The following is a 24,781-nucleotide window of genomic DNA, read 5'->3' on the forward strand; positions in this document are numbered from 1 at the left end:
CTCCATTGATCTATATGCCTGTTCCTATAGCAATACCAAGCTGTTTTGATGATTGTAGCTTTATAGTAAAGTTTGAAGTCTGGTAATGTGATACCACTTGCTTTATTTTTTTTTTTGCTGGGGATTGTTCTGGCTATTCTTGGTCGCTTGTGTTTCCATATAAATTCCTGTGTTGTTTTTTCTAGGTCTGAGAAGGATGTTGCTGGTAATTTGATGGGTATTGCATTAAATCTGTAGATTGCCTTCGGTAAGATGGACATCTTCACAATGTTGATTCTTCCAATCCATGAGCATGGGATATTTTTCCACTTGTTTGTGTCATCTTTGATTTCTTTGAGCAGTGTTTTGTAGTTTTCTTGTATAGGTCTTTCACGTTTCTGGTTAGGAAGATGCCAAGGTATTTCATTTTTTTGGTGGCTATTGTGAATGGAATTGTGTTTTTTATTTGGGTTTCTGTTTGTTTATTATTGGTGTAAAGAAACGCGATTGTCTTTTGCACATTTATTTTATATCCTGAGACTTTGCCAAAGGCCTTTATCAGTGTAAGGGGGTTTTTGGAAAGGTACTTCTTCAGTTCTTCCACCACCTTCTGACATTCAGGAAACTTGAGTTTGCCTGGGGGCCCCTTCTTAATCCCAGTCCAGAGCTCTGCACTGCTGCCGTCCAGGCGCATCAGTGTCACCTCCAAGCTGCCCCTCCAGGGTTTGGCAGGATTCACCTTCACCGGGAGCTCCGGGGGCCTCCAGGTGCAGCTCCCGGCTCAGGGCTGCGGCGTTGCGCCTGTAGATGTGCCAGCTCGTGCAGTGCTCGATAACGACAGTCGCCTCCTCCGCTCCCTCCACGCCGTTCACCAGCTTCTCGTACTTCTTGCCTGTCGAGGCCGCCGAGGCCTCAGCCTTCCGCTTCCTCCTGCGGGGAGCCACGGTGCCTGGAGCCCCGCTGGGATGGAGCCGCCCTAAGGGTGGGAAGTAGGTGGAGACGTGGCCACTGAGCAGACAGGCAGCCAGCAGCCACGCTCCGACCTACAAACTGCAGCCCAGAACCTCTGCTCCCTTTCTCTGTGCCACAATCAACTCTTAATATGGCCATCAACTACAGATAATTGACATCCAGAGATAAACCCCAAAGCTTATATTTCAGCCAGGGTTCTTCCCGACAACCTCATTTTCTATTTCTACTCCCTCAAGCAAGCCCTTAAATTACCAACAGCAGCCACAGGGACTTGTGTGGAGAGCATTTGCTTTCTATTGCATTTACCATCTGCTAGTAGAGATGTGGATGAGGAATGAACTGTATACAAAGGAGGTGGCAGGAAGAGGGAAAAAAAGAGCAGCATAGGGCCAGCATGGTCTAGAACTCCTGGGCTCAAGTAATTCTCCCTCCTCAGTCTCCCTAAATGCTGGGATTGCAGAAGTGAGCCACCACCTGGCCCAGAAAATTTTTTAGAAAAGATGATAGTGGGATGAGGCTGGTCCCAGAAGCTTCCTCAGACATTGAGGTTGAATCCTGAAGTCTGAGAAGAATAGAGTAATAGAGTAAGATCTCCTGGGTAATAGAGTAAGATCTCCTCTCTACAAAAAAATGCAAAGAGTCAGGCACCTATAATCCAAGCACTTTGGGAGGCTGAGGTAAGAGTATTGCCTGAGTCCACGGGTTCGAGACCAACCTGGGCAACTTGGCGAGACCTCATCTCTACAATAAATCAAAAAATTAGCTGGGCATGGTGGCACATGCCTGTAGTTCCAGCTACTTGGAAGGATGAGGTGGAAGGATCGCCTGAGCCCAGCAGGTCAAAACTGCAGTGACTGTGTCCATGCCACTGCACTCCAGCCTGGGCAACAGAGTGAGTCTCTGACTCAAAAAAAAAAGCAAAAATTAGCCAGGCATGGTGGCGTGCACCTGTAGTCCCAGCTACTCAAGAGGCTGTGGTGGGAGGATCACCTGAGCCTAGGAGGGTTGAGGCTGTGGTGAGGCAGGATCACAAAATGGCACTCCAGCCTGAGTGACAGAGAAAGACCCTGACTCAAAGAAAAAAGCCCTATTTCAAAGTGACCCATGTTAACTTGCATACTGTCTTATGAAATCCTAAGTGTCATAAGGATCACATTTACCACTATCCTCAGATCCAAGAACATGGTGGACAAATGGATATGCTTTTGTTCCCTTAGTCCCAGGAGCTAGTATTTCTGTATTAACAAACTCAGGTCAGTAATGATCATATCAAAGTTCACAAAATGTCTGTACGAAGGTGTCTATTAATGGAAGGCTACTCTGAAAAGACATAGTGGTAGGGGCCTCTCTTCTGGAGCTTTGGTGGCTTGCTCATTTACTTATGAAAGTGATTCACTGTGAACATGGACCCAAAACCACAGATGAAAACAAGAACAAAGGTAGAGTCCAAGGCACTTCATGATTTTTTTTCTTTCCTGATTCTGTGAGCAAAATTGTTTACCCGTCTATTTGGGAGACAATTTTGCAAAGCTTGTTATAGGTGAAAAATATGAAAAAACAAAAATAGCTTCTCAAGTCCAGTAAATCAGTACGTGTTCCACTTTGGAAGGCCTGCTCGTGGGCTTGCAGCCATGGCACCCCACCCGAGCTCTATCTTCATCTGCCCCGCCCCATCCAAGGACCCCTGGGAGACAAATGCCTGCACGCAGCAGGTCCTGACTAGCCACTTCCTCAGGAGGGCTCATCTCTAGTCAATTTTTAATCTCCTATTTATAAAACCAAAACCACATGGCTGGAAAAAAAACAAACCCTCAGAAATGAAATGATTTCTCTGGGGCCATGTGCATACTGTAACTGAGTATTGCTGAGGTATGACAGAATTGTCTCTGATTACTTGCTGGGTTGCTGTATCTCAGGAAGTTTGCTCTACGGGGACGATCAAGGCAGCTAGGCTGCAGATACCCACCCAGATGTACCCAGGTTTCCTCTAGCTCTGCTGGGCACTAGCCGCGGGCTGGGGCATGCTGCCCTATTGTTTGTTCCGTCTCCCGAGATTCTGTCTGGGGAAAGCAGAATCATTCTAGGAGGGCTGCTGTCTTTCACTTACTCCATTACTTAAATTCTGTGCCAAGGTGCCTGCATGCTAAGCCTTTTAGATGGTTCACTCCTTCAGTCTTCACAGGAACCTCTGAGGTAAGTACTATTAATACCTCCATTCACCGTTGAGGAGCTGGGACACAGAGAGGTTAATGAATTTGCCCAGGGCCACACAGGTAGTAAGCCAGAACTAAACCCAGGAAGTCCAACCCCAGCACTCATATTCCTAACCACTACACTGGGTTACCTCTGCCTATGATAAATTTTTTGTGGCTGGGGAAAAAAACGCCTCCTCTTTTTAAAGACTGGAAGAAGTCCTTAATCTTCCTTCCTTAGATGCTTTCCTAAACCCCAGCACCTTTTCTGACTGTGCCATGAGCATGGGGAGTTCACCAGTCCCTGTCACTCTTCGTGCCCATCCTTCCACGGCCCTCGGCCCCATCCCACTATGAGAAGCACTAACGAAACCATGACACAGGTCACCCTGAGACATAGCTGGACCACAATTACAGCCTATGTCGATTCGGATCAGTCTCCGAAACATAAAAATCACCTCATTTAGAAAGAATCAATATCCTTTCAGCATGAACATGATGCTTCTGTCACCACCATCAGCTCGCTGAGCACATAGAGTGGGACACACATGACCTCAGCCAGGTTGCTCTCTTGGGGCCTGTCCTCTTAGATTTCCAAAGCCCATTCCCAGAGGGATATCTGCCCAGATAGACTTTTTTGCTTTGCTGTACAATTTGGCCTCTTCTACCTATATTTTCAGGGTTTTATTTCCCTGTTTGTTTAACCTTCATGAGGAAAAATAACCACTAGGCCACTCCCACAGACTCTTATCAAGCAGAGGTGAGCTCAGTCATCTTTCCGTGACTGGGTCTGACCAACCCAGGTCAGCACTTGAAGCTCCTACTCCATCTCCAAAGGGATCCTGGGAATCGCACGAGATACACAGAGGGATGTGTATTCTCTAGCAGGACCACCAGCATCCATACCTGCATGGATACCAGCAAAGATCAAGTTTTACAAGAAAGGGCTGTGAACCTTCACAGCGCAGATGGGGAGAGATTCCAGGAAACGTGGGGTATGGACAGGTCCAAGGGGAACAAGCTTGGCCCTGAGAGAAGAGAATTCCCAAAGTGAGTCATAGGTTCAACTAGAAACAAACTGTCCCTTCTCTCAGAAACATGTTCACCACGATGTCCACGATCAAAGGCCTGTCTCTTCCCGGGCCCTCCTGCCACCCAAGTTTACTCTTAACTTGAGCCCATTCACATATGGAGGTAACTGATCTCAAGATTATTGACTTGGAATACAGGTGGCGTTCCCAGGTTCAGCATTTCATGAGATGACAGTTTGGCACTTTCTTTTCTCAGGCTGTATCTAGCTGCTTTTCCACTCACTTTTGGGTTTGTTTTACCCAGGTTAGGGCTTCTAAGCCTGAGCTTCAACCACCACTGCGGGTATCTGAGTTCCAGAAGTGTCTAACTGACTGCTGGAGTTTCTACTTGTCTGATCCATAAACACTTTCCAAAGTTTACTGAGTGTCCTCAGAGCCACCCCACCCCCACCCCATGCATGAGCTTGGGTCACTAGTTGCTCTTGCTTAAATGCAACTCTGATCTCACTTCTTCTCTTGAAATGCATCAGTGGTTTTAAGGATAAAATGTTGCCAATTTCTCCAGAACCTAGAAAGACTCCCCATCACCAACACCAATTCAACTCAGCAACGTTCAAACCCCCAAGAAATCTGCAATCTGATCATAGTGAATATTCGAGAAACCAGATATCCTGCCCCAGAATTTGCAAAGCAACTTCTTCCTCATACCTCAATGCTTCTGCTCTTACCTTACAGGTTCTCCCATTCCTAAGCTCACTCCCCCGCTTCCTCCAGTCTCCTTCCCACTCAGCCCACCCTTTGCTACTCAGTACTCAGGAAGCCAAGAGCCTCTCAGACATCATTGAATCCCTGGCTGTGTTCCAATCACACCTTTGTCAAGAGGTCACGGCCCTTGTCAGTGAAACCCATTTATAATGAATCATTTACAATCAGATAAATCTTCCCAAGTAGCTACTTGCTGCTCATGGTACCAGTGTTGTGAAATCCTCTAGCATGTTTATGCCAGTGAACAAAATATTCTATCCAGTTCCTGCCATATTCATTTAATAATTACCTTCTTTAATAGAATAATATCCGCAAATGCTCCAGGGCACAAAGTAATGATAATAACGGCAACGTGGAGTGAAACACACATCTGTGGTATCTCAACTCTCCCAGTGCCCTATTAAAGAGCACAGGTGTCATCATCTTGAAATTACACACTGCCACACCAACGGCCTCAACCACCTCAACTGCTGCTCCTTCACTACACATGGCCAAACTCCCCACAGGAGCCAGGACTTGTGTCATATTATGTTTTCTGCTTGCAAATCAACTGTTCATGCCAGTTGCTTCCAAGAAAGAAATAAGACTAATCTACCATCCTGCTGTAGACCTGGATTGAATTCTGTAACCTTGGCAATGAAGTCTTGTGGACCAGGCATGAGAAACCAGAGAGCAATGTGCTCCCCCAGAATGCAGGCATCCAAACCCATCTCCTGCCTGTCAAAACATGGGCAGATGAGCTCACCCCCAGCATAGCTCCATAATTAGGCTCCCCTATTTGCCCACTGCTTCCCCACTCCTGCAGGAAAGTAGAAAATACCCCTCCAGGCACCTCCCTCCAGCTCCCACTGAAAGCTCAGCCCCAAGGCTTGGCTACCTTCATCCTACCACCTGCTGGTGGTAGATATCAGCTATGAGTCCCCAAAAGGTGAAGACAGCTTGGGTCCTATTGGTAGTTAACTGTGGCCTCCTTTGAACGATGAGTTTCCTTTCCCTCACTGTCAAGGTCATGGTCAGTAAGTTATGATTAATTAGGAAGGTCTATTCCAATGTTACTTATTGCTCTGAACATCTCAGAACTCCTCTTTAGAAACTGTCTTCAGTGCCCATTTATGAGAAAAACAAGCAAATCAGTATAATTATTTCCGTATCAAAATCAAAATCAGACAGTGACTAAAAGCAATAAAGCTCACAAGGAATACTAAGGTCCAGTAGACATTTGCTCTGCATGTTTTTCTGCTTTTTCAACAAACCTAATTCATCCTCAAAAGATAAACAATGTCACAACTGAACACAGTCTATTGATTCAGGAAGTAGACTCAGGGATGTTTGGCTCTAAGTGCAGGCTGTAGACTTGACTGCCTGGGTCTCAATCCAACAGTGCCACTTACCACCTCTATAATCTGGGACAAGTTCCTTAAATCTCTCTGTGATGGTCAGGGGTAGTGACTGATGACTATAATCCCAGCACTTTGGGAGGCCAAGGCAGGAGGATTACTCGAGCCAAGAAGTTTGAGACCAGCGTGGGCAGTATAGTGAGACCTCGTTGCTACAAAAAAAATTTAAAAAATTAGCTGAGCACCTATAGTCCCATCTACTTGGAAGGCTGAAGTGGAAGGATCATCTGAGCCCAGGAGGTTGGGACTACAGTGAACCATGATCGTGCCACTGCACTGGAACCCAGGCAACACAGTAAGACCCAGACTCAAAAAAGAAAAAGAAAAAGAAAAGCCGGGCTTGGTGGCTCAACCTGTAATCCCGTGCTTTAGGAGGCTGAAGTGAGTGGATTGGCTGAGTCCGCGGGTTTGAGACCTGCCTAGGCAACTTGGCGAGACCTCATCTATACATAAAAAAATCAAAAAGTCAGCCGGGCATGGTAGCACGTGCCCGTAATTTCGGCTACTCGGAAGGCTGAAGCGGAAGGATCGCCGGAGCCCAGTGGGTCGAGGCTGCAGTGGCTGGGAGAGGCCACTGCACTCCAGTCTGGGTGACAGAGTGAGACTCCAACTCAAAAAAAAAAGAAAAAGAAAAAAAGATTCTCTACTTTTGAATCTGAAAGTTTTCATATTAAAGATAAAGAGTAGCTGTAGATCAATTAAATGGACAAACCATTCAGGAGACAAGTAAGCAAAATAAATTAACAGGCAATACTAAGAAAAGGAAATGCCAATAACCAATGAAGCAACTAAATATGCACAAAGCTCAACAGCAATTGAAATACAGATCAAAATACTGAGTCACCACATTTCACTTCAGAATTACAAAAATTCTGAAACACTCATAACATGGTCAATCATCTGCAGCGAGTGGGATAGTCAACGGATGCAGCCTTCTTAGAGAGCAATGTGGTGATATCAGTATTTAAAATATAAAGGTCCAGCCGGGCTTGGTGGCTCAGCCTGTAATCCCGCACCTTGGGAGGCCAAGGTGAGTGAATTGCCTGAACCCGCGGGTTCAAGACCCGCCTGGGCAACTTGGCAAGACCTCATCTCTAGAATAAATCAAAAAACGATAGCCGGGCATGGCAGCATGCACCTGTAATTCCGGCTACTCAGAAGGCTGAGGCAGAAGGATCGCCGGAGACCAGCAGGTCGAGGCTGCAGTGGCCGGGAGCGGCCACTGCACTCCAGTCTGGGTGACAGAGTGAGACTCCAACTCAAAAATAATAAATAAATAAATAAATAAAAATAAAATGTAAAGGTCCTTTGAGCTAGAATTCCACTTCTAAGAATGTATCCTAAAAACGTGCTAATGCTAACATATGTACACAAACATGTGTATGTGCATGTGTGTATGTTCATTAAAGCAAGTTTGGTACCAGGAGAAAAATGGAATCAAGCCACAGCAAAATAAATGATAACATCATGGTAGTAGGGTACAGTTACATAATGGATCACTTAAAAAATGTATTGATGGGAAAAATATAGATGCAATAACAAAGATGGCAATGTGTGCATTTACTAATTGCCAAGCACCCAGCATATTGGTTTTATTTCTACAGATTCCCAGAAATAAGTGTCATTTAATAAGGAGGCATGGACTCTGGTGTCAGACCAGTTGAACCAGTTCCACCACATATTAGCTGTGAGACCCTGTACCTTGGTTTCCCCTTCTGTGACATGGCAACAATAACAGCATCTATATCATGAGGTAGTAGTGTTAAGTGCTTAGCATTATTCCTGGAACATGATTAAGTACTCCATAAAGATTAGCTGCTGTTGTAGCTATTGTTATCATCTTCATCTTTGAACTATATGGTTCAGCTCTCTTCATTTTACCTCACATAGTTAGTCCCACAGCTTTAAATCCTATTTTTATGCGAGAGCCTAAGGAGTTGTTATCTAATCAGTGCCTGTGATGAGCCCATGGCCACAGATACATTGACATGTGGTTCTTATGGGGGAACTCGGCTTTGAACTCACCTTCCCATGCTCTACGAACTCCACTCTATGTCCAAGACCACAGTGACCCCACACCACCCTGGTGGGATCTGTGAAGACCGAGCGCTTCCTACTCCCAAGGAGCCCTGGCCCAGTGGACTGAGCTCTTGTACCCTAACTCCTCACTCCCACCATACCCCCATTCACCTCCTCTCTGCAGCTGAGTGGGCTAGCTACCCACCTCCATCAGTATTCCTGGCCTGCAGCCCACCCAGGCATGGTATCTCCTGGTTTCCCCTGCTCTAGGACCGGTTGAGGCCAGGCTATATCTTTCTCTCTGCTGCTTGAGAGTCAGGTATATCTGTTCATCAAACTGCTGTGCTCCAACTGCAAGTTCAATGCCGCTCTCTGAGGCCTACACACATTCTTCTAACTTTCGAATTTATAAAAACGAATATTTCTATGCATCATCTATTAGGCATTTGTTCTTATCATCTCTAGTCTAACTTACATGGGAAAAATAGCAATTCCTATATTTAATGTTTTTACTTCTTTTTCTCTTTTTTTTTTTGAGTCAGGGACTCACTCTGTCACTCAGACTGGAGTGCAGTGGCACGATCATGGCTCACAGTGGCCTCAGCCTCCTGGGCTTAGGCGATTCTCCTGTCTCAGTCTCCTGAGTAGGTGGGACTACAGGCATTTACCACCACACTTGGCTAATTTTTTTATTTTTTTGGAAAGATGAGGTCTCATTATGTTGCCCAGGCTGGTCTCAAACCCTGGGCTCAAGCAATCCTCCCACCTTGGCCTCCCAAATTGCTGGGACTACAGGTGTGAGCCACCATGCCTGGTCCTTTTCTTCTTCTTGATCACCAGCCAGCAGGAGAGCTGCCTATTGCGGCTTCTCAATGCTGAGTCCTCGATTCCACTGGAACATTTCTTGTGAGACTGTCCCATGTTCCTGTTCCTCTGAACAAGTTCGTGAAGCCCAGCTATAGAATATCACACCTCTGTTATAAAATCACTGCTCTGTCTTGCGAGTGTGTTTTATGCCGGTGTCACATTCCATCATGTCAAGGTTCTGGAATGTGTCGGATGTGAATGAAGCTGATTAGAATCGGATCTGCTGGGCATTTCGGTGACTGAGAGAAACATGAGATTTAGTCAAGCCTTTGGTCCTCTATGAGGGCTCAAGCATATTTCCTGAGAATTTGAAGTGCAAAACTTTGCTAAATGGAGCTAAAGCAAAAACCAAAAATAAAGGACTCTTCTGTGAACTGTCTATGTAGCAGCCCAGATTAACCAGTCAGCTGTGGAAAACATTCCTTATTCCCTTTCTAAGAAATACTGCCCTGGTGACATTTGTTTGTAAAGTATCAATGGAATCTTTTTCGCTGGAAATATCTTCTACAGACCTGTGTGTTAGCTGATTTATTATATTCGCTGGAAGAAAAGTCCATTTTGACCCACGCACATGAGCATTTAAGGCAGGTGTACAGAGTTCCATGTGCTTCTAAGAAAGTCATCCCTTTGAATGACCAAAACACTATCTTGGCATCATCTCAAGCAGGGAGTGAATATTGTAATAAATTACCTGCCTTCCTCAAGGCAGAATTTCCCAGATTTAGCACTTCTGGCATTTTAGAACGGGTCATTCATTGATGGGGACTATCTTGTACACTGCAGAACAGCAATCCTGGACTCTATCCACTAGATACCAGTAGCACACCTTATTCCAATTATGACAACCAAAAATATGTCCAGGTGTCCCCTGGGGGAGGGAAAAATTGCCCCAGGTTGAGAGCCACTGCCTGAAGAGGTCACCAGAACTAATCCCAGTCTGCCTTAACCTCCCTGCACAGTCCAACCTTCCCCAGACTCATCACCAGACCCCCTTTCCTCTCTTCCTGACTCCATGTGCCCTTCAGGCTGACTTATCTTCTGCCCTTCTCCAATCCCTCCATGCCCTGGGAACTCATGATCAGTCATCAGCAAAATCTCCTATAGTCTCAATCTCTTCAAGAAATATTCCTTTCTCCTTTCTTAGTCTGACCCCAAACCAAAGACCACTGTTTTCTACAGCCCTCTTACAGGATACAGTGGGTTTTACTCTCATACTGCATATACTTTCCTTTGCCAATTCCAGACAATTCCTCCCAACCTCCCTAAAGAAACCCAGCCTCAAAGAAAAGGGGTTGTCAAATGATAATCTGAGTGCAAATCTGCCCCACTGCTTGTTTCTGTATGGCCTCTGAGCTGAGATTGGTTTTCACATTTTTCATGGTTGGAAAAAAAAACAGAAGAATAATAGCTCATGACATGTAACAGTTCAGGCTCAGTGTCCATAAATAAAGCTTCATGGATTGCAGCCATGCTCATCCAGGTACCTGTTATCCATGCTGCTGCCATGTCACAAAGGCAGAATTCAGCCGAGTAGCTTCAACAGAGACGGCCTGGCCCACAGAGCTTCACATATTTTCTCCCTGGCCCTCGACAGAGAAAGTTTGCTGACCCCTATGCCTTGGAGGCCCGTGGCACTAGCCTGGACCCTCCAGTCCTCAGCTAGTTGTCAACATCTACTACACGCCAGGTCACTCTTCCGTGTAGATTAAAATATACACATGACAGAATGCTGGATGGCATAATGGCTAACGTTAGTGATGAAATGAAGTTCAAAATTACCTCCTCAGGTTGGAATGTTGTGTGGAAATCTAAAGGATGAAATGTAAAGTTCACATGTGCAGTCCTGTGCAGTGTTCAATATTAGAAAGACTGACACACTGAGCAGGAAGGAGCCCTGTCGTGTGCTGACAGAGGAAGAACCAAGATCAGGGACACATTTGGGAAAGGCAAATTCAGGTCAGAGACTTTAGCACTTGAAAGAAAAGCACAGAAAAGCAGAGTAGTTTAAGGACAGAATGGGGGTACACCAGGAAAGAGAGAGCCCGAACCTGAAAGTATACCCCATATCGTTGCCATGGGGCAAGAAGGGCTCCTGCTTTGGGCTAAACTTCAAGAACTTTTTTAGTCTTAAGATTGATTATACACTGTCACAATTCAAGCCAGAGAACCTGGTTTTTTCTTACTAATTAGATACCAGAAATCATTTTCTCAGTAATACATGAAAGCAACAACATTTTTTCCTTCCAATCACATCTGTAAAATTTAAGTGCAAGATGAAACTCATTATGGCACACACAGTCACACAAAGATGCTTTTAGGTGACCAATGACCAATAAGCTCACACCCTACTGAGCAAATGCTCAATGTGGAGTTCTATTTCTTAAGAAAGCAAAGCAAACCAACCTGAGTTCACAGTCGTATTAGTGCTTGTTAGAGTTAAAGCGTATAGCCTTGCAGGCTTAAGTCTGTAGGGAGATTGATATTTTCCCCTTTGCAACTCTCATTGAATTTTTATATTTACTTCAATAAAAATAGGCCTACAAGGTATGAAAATAAAATTCCCTCTGAAGAGTCAGAAGTGTGAATTGCACTCAATGAATATGTGCAGCAGTGCTTGACTGGGAAGTGTTGTACTCTGGACACTGAAAGTCAAGGGACAAAGATGGACTTACCCACAGATCAGCACTACCTCCCCCAAATCTGTTTCTTTTACTTATACAGTGAGGATAATGACACTCGTCCTGCCTGGATCCTGCAGAGAATCATTGTGAGAAGTTCAAATGATTGTAAAAGGATCACCTGAGTGGAGAATGTCATATACTTTTTAGAACATGAACTTCTTTCTAAAACACCTTTCTATCTTTTCAAAAGTGTTGGCATCACTTGGGTTGCAGGGTTATAAAATCTGGCCCCAAATTCCTCATATGTGGTGTCTGCAGGTTCGTTGCCTCAAGTTAGCATGATGTACAACCAGGGCGTTCACACAGATGAAGAGCAATCCATGTCAGGCACGCTTCTGTGTCTCTCAAGGTCCGCAGGGGATGGGACACAATGAGCTACTTGATTCTAAGGTACTGTCTGGAGGTGCAGATGTCAAGCAGGTGACTAAGCTATGCGTGCAAGGACCATTTCCCATTTTGCTTCTCACCACTCTTTCCCACTGTCTCACTCCCACCTCTGCCAAAACCATATTGTTGCTTTGGGGTGACAGGCAAAATCCCTCCAACAGACCTCATGAATGAAGTCACTTCACAACCACCAATCTAGACAGACAGATAGATAGATACACAGATTGACAGACTGATAGACTGACAGGGACAGATATAGAGAGATAGAGACAGTCAAAGATATGGATATAGAGGTAGATATAGATAGGTAAGAGAGAGATAGAGAGATAGAAACAGATATGGAGAGACAGAGATAGAGATAGATACATAGAGAGCTAGAGTGTGAGGGAGAGCAAGAGCAGGAGAGAGAGAGAGAGAGACAGGACATTATCTCTCTTTACAAGCAGGAAAGTGTATTTTTCCCAAATGCTACTAAATTTACATTAAAGTGATTTCGTTTCAGTGAAATGAAAAATTAGTCCTATTTGAAAAGAATGAACCAAGTGGTATTCAGACCAGTGTCTCTGGCCTCCTGTCTCAGCCTAGCACTTAGAATCTGTGCTTCAGTCCAATTCACTGGTCCACTTCATTATTGTTGTCCTTGCCAACCTATCACAATGTGTTGACGCCTGAACTCACAGCCTAGGGACCTTTGGAAAATGTAACAGCAAGAAACAGACAGGAACAAATATAATACAAGTTAAATGGATCAAGAGAACACCAAGTTCTGAGGACAAAGGTCCACCTAACTGCTACCCTCAGCATCGCTGGGGGTTTAATACACAGATATTTCAGCCCACAGTATATATTTTCCTCTGCTCTCTCCAAGTTAATTTCTCAAGCCAGTAAGCAGTAGTGCTCGGAGAGAGAGCTCCAAGTGCCTTTTGTTTCAGCCTGGGCTGAATTTATTTAAGATTCTAAATCACAAATTGCTACACTCATGGTAAATGTTCTTATTCCTTAATTTGGTTAGAAGTTTAGGTCTTCTTTTCACAAAAACAAAGCTTGTTGTACACAGACTCTCAGAAACAGAAAATCCTGTAGACAGAGGGCCCCTGGGATTACAGGATAGAAAGGGGGTGTCAACACAGATCCTGGGTGGGTTCTCAAATCAATGCCCTCCGCCTATTTGGGGGATAGCAGGCACCCCAAGGTGCAGCCTGGTTCATGCTCAAGTGAATTCACGAGTATGAGACTACTCAGAGCATCTCTTGGTAGCAGTGATAGTGGGGTATTCGATGGTTCTCTTTCTTAAGGTCATTTGACTTATTCTGAGTTACTTTCTTCCTCAACACGCAGCCTGGTAACCTAGATTTGGCTCTCAGGAAGATCTCCATGATGGCAGAGGGTGCCACAGTCAAATGACATGAACATTGATTGCTTCCACCCTGTCACCAGCAGGATATGAATGTTCTAGTCTACCCTGTGAACCTGGTGGCAGGAACTGGTCCACAAAGTCCATCATCCCAGTGATCTGACAGAATCCATTTGGGAAGATATGACTAGACCCTAGTGCAGCACAACCTACTGGTTGTATAAAGCCACACTGGGTTCCTATGAATTTTGCTAGACTTCATATTTTAATACTTGTAACTTCTCACAGGAGCACCAATCTTTCTATTTCTTCCTATCTACCTTTTTCATTTTTTCTTTCAGCTCAGATGTGAGATTCATAAGGACAAAGAGCATATCTTTTCCATTTATATATCTTCATATCTTTGAACAGTCCTGGGTTCTAACAGATACTCAATAAAAATGTTAGCCAAATGACTGACTAAATAATGAAACTGTAATTACTGAAACATAGATTTAAAAAATAGAGATTTTGAAACTCATATGGGTTTATTCTACTCAATGAAAACCGACCTTGGGATACTCCTACTGGGACGAACATCTCAAGACTCTTACGACCTCACATTTCTACAGTGAGGTACCCTTTATTTCTAGATCGAAGTTGTGTATTTGGAGTCTTTCCCATTGAATAAAACCCAGCTTTTCTGAAGAGATATTAACCAAGATATTTAATGATATTTTTAGAAAGCAGGAGGCTGAAGAAGAGCTCGTGAAGTTAGTGAGATCAAGTCTGTGAATGGCATCAGGGGCCACCTTGTGTGAGAAGTCTCCTGGGATTTTGAGGTGGTGGTTTAATGGTAGAGAAGAGGCAGGGAGCAATGCGGGGGTAGGGTACTAATTGGCTGAGGGGAGGAGGTAGGAACCAGTGCATCGCAGTCTCCCTCCCTCCTTCCAGTGGTATTCCTGCACCCCTCAGCACGTTGGTTCATACTTACTTTTCACGGAGTTCTCGCACTTGACTGGGTTTGAAGCTGGGAGCCGACTGGGAACAGGGACTGGTGGGAGCTGACAGGGGACTCTTGATGCTCTGCACCGAGTGCCTGCGGCTCCTTCTGCGGTCCAGGCCTCGGTGCTCGCCCCCACCACTGGAGCACACGCTGGCTCTCCTGCGGTCCCGGCGCCCGCTGGGGGGCGGCTCTGCTGTCTCGTCGCCATCCTCGTGTCTGAGTGCCACCTGGAAAAGCAGAGTGTGCCAGCACAAGGTCAGGCTCAACATCCTTTCATAGACCGTGGGTGTTACTGCATTTCAGGCGAACTCAGCTTCACTGCAAAGTCTTCACAACCATGTGAAGTCAAGCACAGCCTGCAATGGAAAGGGACAACTGGGTTGGCATGGTGGCTCATGCCTGTAATCTCAGCACTTTGGGAGGCTGAGATGGGAGGACTGCTTGAGCCCAGGAGTTCGAGAACATACTGGGCAACATAGAGAGACCTCGTCTCTACAAAACAAATTTAAAAATTTAGCTGGGCATGGTGGTGCATGCCTGTAGTCCCATATACTCAGAGTTGGAAGGATCGCTTGAGGCTAGGAGGTCGAGTGGTGTGCCATGATCATCCCACTGCACTCAGCCTGGGTGACAATGAGACACTGATGTACAAAAAGAAGGAAGGAAGGAAGGGAGGGAGGGAGGGAGGAAGGGAGAAGGAAGCAACTGATTATCACATCATAAATAAGTCCAAGAACTATTTTGTAATTAGATAGGATCTAATTTGCCCTGGACCCCATTATTCCCATTTCCCAGATACGGTATCCCTCCTGGCCTACCCTTGGCCCTTCTCTGGCCCAGGAGCACAAATCCCTCCTGAAGTCTTACAGAGGCCAGTTTCTCCTCATTCCTGAGCCTGCTTTACCCTAGAGGATGCTCAGAAGAGGTGAGAGCCCCAAGATCCAGGTGAGTGGGAGCTGGTCCCACCCATAAATCCTTTTGAGAGGTCTGGTGCAGCAGTGGGTGCTGCTGGACCTCAGAATCCTGGTGCCAGTGGCTGCACCATCACCTGCCCTCAGTGGCCTGGTCTTGGGGTCTGGCGTGGAGCCTGCAGTTACACTAGAACCCTGCACACATGAGTCACAAAGACACATAATAGAAACAGACTGGAATCCTACAGGTGATATATTTTTAAAATTTCCTCTTACGAGTGATGCACATTTGTGCAGAAGACTGATGGGCTTACACTTTGTCACTTGGCCTTTCATAGGGAAATCTGAGCCAGGGTACCATGCCCTTACACACTCTGTCTTCTTCCAAGGGATATTTTGCTCCGGAATCTAGTCGGTGCCCTCCGCAGATGGTAAGCTTGTTCATCTCTTAATCTTGCTTTGCTCTGGATCCCACCCCATGGCTTCTTCACATTAAAGCCATCCATCCTTTTGCACAACTCTCCCTCAGCTCGCTTCCAGCCTCCAGTTCTGTGCCGTCTCCATGTTCACTCTTCTTAGCCATGGACTATACTCATCTGTAACGATGGCCTCTTTAACTGTTATGCCTACATTCTCTAAAACTGGACAGCAGAAATAGCACATGTTTTGGTCAACCAGATCTTTGTGTGAGTGCTGGCTATGCCACTAACAGACAAGGTGTGGCCCATAGCAAACTGCTTGTCCTCTTTCTAGCTCACTGAATGAAGAAAACAGTAATGCACTTGCAGGTCTGTGGTAAGAATAACTTACATAAAGGTTATTTCTGTAAAGCCTGTAGGGTAGGGTCTTCTCTTTGGTGGTCCTCAATAAATATGACTGTCTTTCCTATACCCATACTCAAATGAAGTGCCCATAAATTCTCCATCACAAAGAACTGGTGAACTTGGTCACCTTGCAGTCTAGATGGACCAGGCCCAACCAAGTCCAGTAGTCTCCCTGACCTGGTAACCATGGAGTCACACGGTCCCAAGTCCTCAAATAGGCAAGCCCTCTAGACTTGTGGATGCTCTCAGTCCTGCCATGTGAGAGAATGGAGAAGTAATTTCAAGACTCAGATAGGTAACCATACTCTACAGCTATCACATCATCTACCTATCTACAGAAGACCTGGCTATTGCAAAATCAATTGCCCTTGTGTCCAAAAATCTTCATACCTGTGATCAGATGTTAGCTTGGTGGAGGCATGACCTGGCTGGCCACTGTCATCCCAGTTCACAGGGCCACATCAGCATGGGAGGCACAGGCCTCCTTACCAGGGGTACACCCACCCTTTTCTGCTCTACTCTGTTTCCTCCAGCTCAAGCTTTTGGATAAGATCAGTTTAGTGAAAACTCTTTCATCTATGTGCCAGATATGTTTTATAACAAATGCTCAGATGCACAAAGATGATTTAACAAGCATTTGACTATGCTGTTCCCCTAGAATTTACTACTCAAACTTAATTTGGGGGGGGATTGAGACAAAAATTGATAAGAGTTCTTCTACCTTTACAAAATCTCATAGGAAATTCTATCTCCTAAGAGTCCCCTTCTCCACTGTGACTGCAAGAACTAAAAAGAAATTATGCATTTGGTTAATCACATATGTCATCTCAACTTTAAAACTTTAAATGGCATTCTGTGGGAAAAGTTTGAGAATGATCACACACCTAACCAAGGATGGTATTTTTAAGTATTTCTAGCCAATTCGTCTTTCCATTTCTATATGTAAAAGTCCTAGACCTTTTGAACTTACTCTGACCTGAAATGTTGATTCTGCTTCTTATTAAGCATGCATTAAGAATGATAAGATTAGGTGCTAATGTTGAGATCAGATACTTCTAATTCCTTGTCTAACCTCAGAGATCCAAGGATCAAATAACATCCCACTCACAGTTCCTTTCTGAGAGGCACTCAGAGTGTGCATGGCGGGGAAGCCACTTAAACTCCCTTTGGCAAGGAAGGTGGAGACAGTCAGAAATTTAAATGAAACATTATCAGCCGGGCTCGGTGGCTCAACCTGCAATCCCGTGCCTTTGGGAGGCTGAGGTGAGTGGATTGCCTGAGCCCGCGGGTTCGAGACCCGCCTGGGCAGGCGAGAACTCATCTCTACAATAAAATCAAAAAATTAGCCGGGCATGGTAGCGTGCACCTGTAATTCCGGCTACTTGGAAGCCTGAGGTGGAAGGATCGCTGGAGCCCAGCATTCGAGGCTGTGGTGGCCGGGAGTGGCCACTGCACTCCAGTCTGGGCGACAGAGTGAGACTCCAACTCAAAAAAAAATGAAACATTATCAAGGGAACACCATAAAATGGAACTCAGTTGGGGCTTTCTAAAGTTCAGATACTTGAAAAAACATCTGTCTACTTAAAAAGAAGAAGACTTCATGAAGGAGGTGGATGGACCACAGGATCCCAGTAAGTCCAATGTCATCCTTGGGCTTGGCTGTCGGGGATGATGGTTCGTGAAATTTGGAGCTGATGTCCACTCGTGGTTCTGCTGTTATAGTAAGAATTCTAGAGTTACATGCCCAGGAGTGACAGGAAGAGAGTCTTCACTTGCACATACAGGGCTATGGTGGCGTTTCCAAATTCTTCGGAATCTAGGGAGGCTACAACCTAGAGCCAAGAACACTAGGAGCCGGGCTCAGTGGCTCAACCCGTAATCCCACACCTTTGGGAGGCTGAGGTGAGTGGATTGCTGAGCCCGTGGGTTCGAGACTCGCCTGGGCAGCGAGACCTCATCTCTACAATAAATTTTAAAAAAATCAGCTGGGCGTGGTAGCGCATGCCTGTAATTCCAGCTACTTGGAAGGCTGAGGCGGAAGGATTGCTGGAGCCCAGCAGGCGAGGCTGCGGTGGCTGGGAGTGTCTACTGCACTCCAGTCTGGGTGACCGAGTGAGACTCCAACTCAAAAAAAAAAAAAAAAAAAGAACACTAGGAACTAGAAAACATCTAGAAAGAACAGCTAACAGCTCTTCATATGAGGCTTATTCCAAATCTGTGGTATGTGTCAGAACTAATTAATACAGAAACACAATGAGTATCCTCCATGAGGACACAAAGTTGAGACAGAGTCTGTCCTGAAAGACCTCTAACCCCTCCCAAGTGATGGAGTGATTCTGTTGCTGGGCCTCCCATCAAATGCCTTCTAACTCTTTTGATTAAGTGTAGGACACTGCTTGAATACTAAAACCTCAGGTGAGGAGCAAAGAGAATCCAGAATCCAGCCCTGACGACTCACACCCACACCCCTCTGCTTAACTGAGAAACCAGTTAGAGTTTTATAAGGTGACATCTGTGACAACTTCTACCAGTTTTTGAGGCCACTGAATGATCTGAACATTCTTTTTGATTTTTAAGAAATTATTATTATTTTATACTTTATTGTGGTAATAACACTTAATACAAGATCTATCCCTCTGATCAGATTTTAATTGTACAACACTGTTAACTGTAGGGACAATGTGGCATGGCAGATCTGTAGAATTTACTCATCTTGCATTAATAAAATGTCATGCTTATTGATTAGCAACTCCCACTTCCCTCTCCCCAGCACCTGGCAATTGCCATTCTACTCTCTGCTTCTAAGCATTTGGCTATTTTTGCTGCCTCATATGTGGAATTACACAGTATTTGTCATTTTGTGACCGGCCTATTCACATGGCAAAATGTCCCACAAGCTCATCCATCTTGTAGCAAATGTCAAGATTTCCTTCTTTGTAAAGCCTGAATAATATTCCACTGCATGTGTATGCCACGTTTTCTTTCTCCATTCATCCACTGATGGACACTTAGGTTGTTTCCACATCGTGACTATCATGAAGAGAGACACAGTGAGCCCAGGAGTACTCATGTCTCTCCAAAATCCTGATTTCAAATCTTTTGGATAAATAACCCATAAGTGGAAGTGCTGGACCATATGGTAGTTCTATTTTTAATTTCTGAACAGTCATTTTTACTTCTTATTGTGGAAATTCTCAAACATACTCTAAGGACAGAGAAGAATATAGCTGTGATTTGCTTATCCCCCATGTGAGTTCAACAATCACCAACTCATAACCAATTTGTCTCATTCACACCCACTCCATGGCCAGATTTCTTTTAGGTAAATTCCAGATATCATTTCATCTGTAAATATTTCAATAGATCCCTAAAAGATAAGGATTTCTACAAAACATAACAAGCATACCATTTCTCCTCAAAATAATTTCTTAATATCATCAAATATACAATTACCTGACTATTCTTGATGGAGGACAAAAACTATTAACATTTCTTTGAGTTTATACAATTATTCTACTGCTAACAACCACAGCTATCAGCACTCTTTACACGACATATACTATTTTTTCCCTCCATATTGCCATCTGACACCTTCTTTTTAATTCATACCTATACAATCAGATTCAATTTTTAGGTGAAATGAGTTTCAGTGCAGTAACAGTTCAACAAGGACCCATGCTGAAGACAGACTGTGACCAACTATTAATATACTGGTGTTAGGCCCCTAGAGAATCATGCCTCCTTGTTTCCTCACCCTGTGTCATCCCCTCCATCAAGTCCAGGCTTGGTCATGCTACTTGCTTTGCCAATGAAATGTATTACAAAGATAGGCTTGAAAAGTGTTTATATGTTGGGACTTGCCTTTCTGAAATGCTGCTATCATGGAAAGAAGTGAGAGCTAGACTGTTGAAGACACATGGCCCAGCCAATAGCCAATATCAAATGCCAGACAAGGTGAATGAGGCCCTCTTAGACTACCCAGCTCACTCAAGCTACCATATAACTGCAGTCACATGCAAACCTCCCAGCTGAACCAAGCCAAATTCCTGACCCATAGAATCAGAAGCAGTGATTGTTTTAGGCCACTAAGTCTTGGGGAGTCATGCAGCAAGAGATAATTGATACATACTTTTTATCACCTGTGACAAGGAAGACTCTTCAGAGACTGGACCTCTTAATTACTTCTAAAAGTAATAGTTATCTTCACCCCCAAAGTCTTTGGCCTTAAGATGCTTTTCTTCTTACAGTGACCATATTTTCTGAGTCAAAAATTAGAACACATAATCTGACAAATATATTTTTTGTCAATTTATGTATTTGAAATATAATATGGAACTATAAAAATTCAAATGAATTTAATTAAACATGGATCAAATCACCTTTCTGAGATGGAATTAAATTACATGAAATTGGGCCTGTCCCCAGAAAGTGCAAGACATATGGCCACCAGATGTCCTTCACTATTAGGAAGACTTCTGGAAACCTAACCAAGCTTTCTGCAATTGCTTGAGAACATTTAAAGTCTTTGTGGAAAAAAAAGTTGACTCTGCTTGTAAGTTTTCTTGCTGCCCTGGCATTTACTGCAGTTGGCAGTCTCATGGAAGTAAATATATTATTTAAATACCTTAATTCTCAGAAAGGAATAAGCATCCTGACACTGCCTGCTACCTAAAGTATTCAGTGATCACCCTGAGTTATTATGCAGGTCATCTGCCTCCTAAGGTAGCTGCTTTCTGATTAAATCACACCCTTCCTTCAACCCAGCACCTAGAAAACACTAGTACTCTGCCTGATATTTGAAGAAGACCCATCACTTCACTGAACTTCTGCCCTGGGTAGCTGTGCTGCCAGGCCCTGGGACTAAAAGAGGTATAAGACACATGACTTATAAAGTAGCTCAAAGGGAAACAAACAGGTAAGTATGTCCTAAGAATTGGTAAATTAGAAGTGTGGACACAGGCAAAGTACTTTCTCTCATTAGTTATGAACAATGTGTAGGGGGCCAAGCATCAGGAATCCCCTTTATCTTGCCAAGGAAGATTCCTGGAGGAGATAACATCTTTGGTGACTCCTGAGGGAGAAGTAGGAGTTTGCCACCTTGAGAATAGAAAGGCAGAACACTCCAGGCAAAGAAAATAGAACGGATGACAGAAAGATCCCCCCAAAAACCTACCTTTTGTGTTCAAGACATGGGAGAAGTTGAGTGTGGCTGAAACTTCAGATGCATCTTGGGAATGGCAGAGACAAGGCCACAGAGGTACAAAGACCAAACCCTACCTACATAGGGTACCTACTCAAGAAATGTGTGTTCTCTCAGGGCAGTGGTTTTATCTGTCTTATTTATTAGGGTCACTAGGACCCAGAATAGTACCTGGCACCCAGCTTTGTGGAATAACAAATTAATGGACAAATGAATGAGAACATATTGCAATAATCCAGGCAAGAAACCATGAGAGCCAGAGCTAGAAGAATGACCATGGGAATGGAGAAAAAAGTACAACTTTCAGCAATCAATCTCCTAACTGTAGAGTACAGGAAAGAGAAGGGAGTCCAGGACAGTTCCAGGTTTGCAACTTGGGAGACTCCACTGTTTGTAGAGATAGAGATGAGAAAAGACTGCAGGATCTTTGTCTTTGTTGTGGGAGGAAAATAAAGGGTTCACTTAGGGCTAGTTGCATTTCATGTGTAGCTTTCAGGTGGCTGTGCCAGACATAGTCAGAGCTTCTCTGGCATGTTCTAAGTCTGCCATCACACTGGCTACCTACTTGCCTAATACTACAGAATGGAGGTCCTTTAGAGACATGGACAGATCTTTTATCTCTGTAATTACAGTCCCAACAAAGTATGTGACATATAACAGGCCTCAAATGAATGAATAATGTGCAAGAAGAAAGGCAGGCAGAGAGGAAGGCAGCCATGGGCCTTGGAAGAAAGCTTGGGGTCAAGATATCCACTGTTGGCCTCGAAGGCTGCTGACCTCAGTGGGGTGAATCACAGGCAGGCCATATAGACTGAAGGAGGAGATCTGACAAGGACATTCCAACACTGAAAGGGAAGAGACAGAAAAGGAGGATCCAGGGAGGACACTGAGGAAGAGCAATCAGAGAGATACCCAGAGAAGAACCCATTCATACACATAATCATCAGGAGCAATAAGCAAGAGTGGTCAGGAATTCTTTTATGATACTAGTATAACAGTGATGTCCAACCTGATAAAGATGACATCAACAAAGCAGCCGGAAGGGCAAGTGGAAAGGGTGGGGGAGGAGCTGCTAGAAACCCAGTCTGACTTTGAATACTGGTACAAAAATCTTAGATTCACTAATATCAAACAGAATTTCAAAAGGACATTTTAAAGAAAACATAACCAAGTGTGTTATAGTTCAGGAATGCAAGGATAGTTAAATGATGAAAATAAATCAAATATCCAGCTCAAAAATCTAGAAAAAGAACAACACAGTAAACCGAAAGTAAAAGAAGAAAATTATAAAGATAAAAGCAAAACATATTGAGTTACAAAAACAGAAAAGCAGTACAAATAATCTATAAACCAAAATTATTATTTAAAAAAATGAGCAAAATAGGCAAACAACTAGTTAATCTAGAGAAAAACGAAATCACAAGCACACGAGATAAGAAATAACAAAAAGAAAATAGACACAGAAAGAAAAAAATTTTAAATGCTCATAACAGGTTATTTATGTATCTCTTTGGTAATGAGTTTAAAAATCCAGATGAAATGGATAATTTCCTAGGAACATGTAATTTAGCAAAATAGACCCCAGTAAAGATAGGAAGTTTAAACAGACTGATTTCTACAGACAAAAATATAGTTACTGACCAGCCTATGCAACATAGCTAGACTCTGTTTCTACTAAAAAATAAAAACATTAACTGGGCATGGTAAGGTGGGTGTGTCATCTCAGCTACACGAGAAGTAAGGTGGAAGAATTGCCTGAACCCAGAGGAGGTTGAGGCTGCAGTGAGCTGTGATCGTGCCATTGTACTCCAATCTGGGTGACAGAATGAGACTCTGACTCAAAAAAAAAAAATTAAATTAAAAGCACATATATATGTGTGTGTATGTATATATAGTTACCAAAGATCTCCTCATAGAATATCACAGGCCCACAAAGTTTCCCAAAGGAATTCTAATAAACCATCAAAAGACCAGAAGGTGAAATGCCACTTAAACATTTCCAGGAAGTAGAGAAACAAGAAAAAACTTCTAAATATGTTTATGAAGCATGAATAAAACAGATACCTAAACATCTTAACCACTACACACACACATAAACACATAGACATACACATACAAAGTACAGGAACTCTGATTGGTAGCACTGTTTGCTAAGGTAACAAAACTATAAACCAGTTAACATTCATTAAGAGACAAGCAAAAGCCGGGCTTGGTGGCTCAGCCTGTAATCCTGCGCCTTTGGGAGGCTGAGGTGGGTGAATTGCCTGAGCCCGCGGGTTCGAGACCCGCCTGGGAAACTTGGCGAGACCTCATCTCTACAATAAATCAACAAATCAGCCAGGCGTGGTAGTGCATGCCTGTAATTCCGGCTACTTGGAGGGCTGAGGCAGAAGGATCACCGGAGCCCAGCAGGTCGAGGCTGCGGTGGCCGGGAGCGGCCACTGCACTCCAGTCTGGGTGACAGAGTGAGACTCCAACTCAAAAAAAAAAAAAAAAAAAAAGAGATGAGCAAATAAATAAACGGTGATGTATTTATCAGCGGTGACAATGAACAAACCAACCCTCACCTTCATCATGGATAGGTCTCAAGGATGTTGAACAAAAGGGCTCAGTCTAGAAAGATCCAAATGATGTGATTTCATTTACTGAAAGTTTGAAAACAGACAACATTAAAGAATATATTGTTCAGGGACAATCTGGGAGGAAGGAGCTAAAGCGTCCGGCTTGTAAACCTTTTACTCTTTTTATAGGAAGGATGTTTCTGGGGAAAGGACAAGGGTAGATGATGACCCTGTTTAATCTACTATAAATATGCTCATAGCTAGACTATCCAATAAATAAACTACAGATATTTGCTGAAAGCTCATACTTCTGAAATGTCTTTAGTAGGATTTCCCTTGCTATGGATTGTTTATAGCAAATAAACCCAGAATGTATGAATTTATATGAGCCAGAATGTATGACTTTATATGACTCTCTAGGTTATGAAGTAGTGAAGTAGAGATAAATCAGCCAGGCTTGGTGGCTCAACCTGTAATCCCCTGCTTTGGGAGGCCAAGGTGAGTGAATTACCTGAGGCCGTAGGCAAGACCCGCCTGGGCAACTTGGCGAGACCTCATCTCTACAATAAATAAAAAAAGATTAGCCGGGCATGGTTGCGTGCGCCTGTAGTTCCAGCTACTTGGAAGGCTGAGGTGGAAGGATCGCTGGAGCCCAG

The 24,781-nt window shown here is 44.0% G+C and overlaps 1 protein-coding gene and 1 pseudogene across 1 annotated transcript in view; both read right to left on the reverse strand.

Moving 5' to 3' along the window:
* LOC110595426 overlaps positions 1-5,649 on the reverse strand; it is a 9,915-nt pseudogene extending 4,266 nt beyond the window's left edge.
* Positions 1-24,781, reverse strand: part of FHOD3 (formin homology 2 domain containing 3) — a 456,996-nt gene that overhangs the window by 148,456 nt on the left and 283,759 nt on the right. The window contains 1 exon segment of the mRNA XM_021711121.1: positions 14,614-14,856. Coding sequence (XP_021566796.1) covers positions 14,614-14,856 — 243 coding nt within the window.

The sequence above is a fragment of the Carlito syrichta genome, unplaced genomic scaffold (assembly GCF_000164805.1).
Source record: "Carlito syrichta isolate Samal-C Ts95f unplaced genomic scaffold, Tarsius_syrichta-2.0.1 Scaffold301868, whole genome shotgun sequence".
In the NCBI taxonomy this organism is placed as follows: Eukaryota; Metazoa; Chordata; class Mammalia; order Primates; family Tarsiidae; genus Carlito; species Carlito syrichta.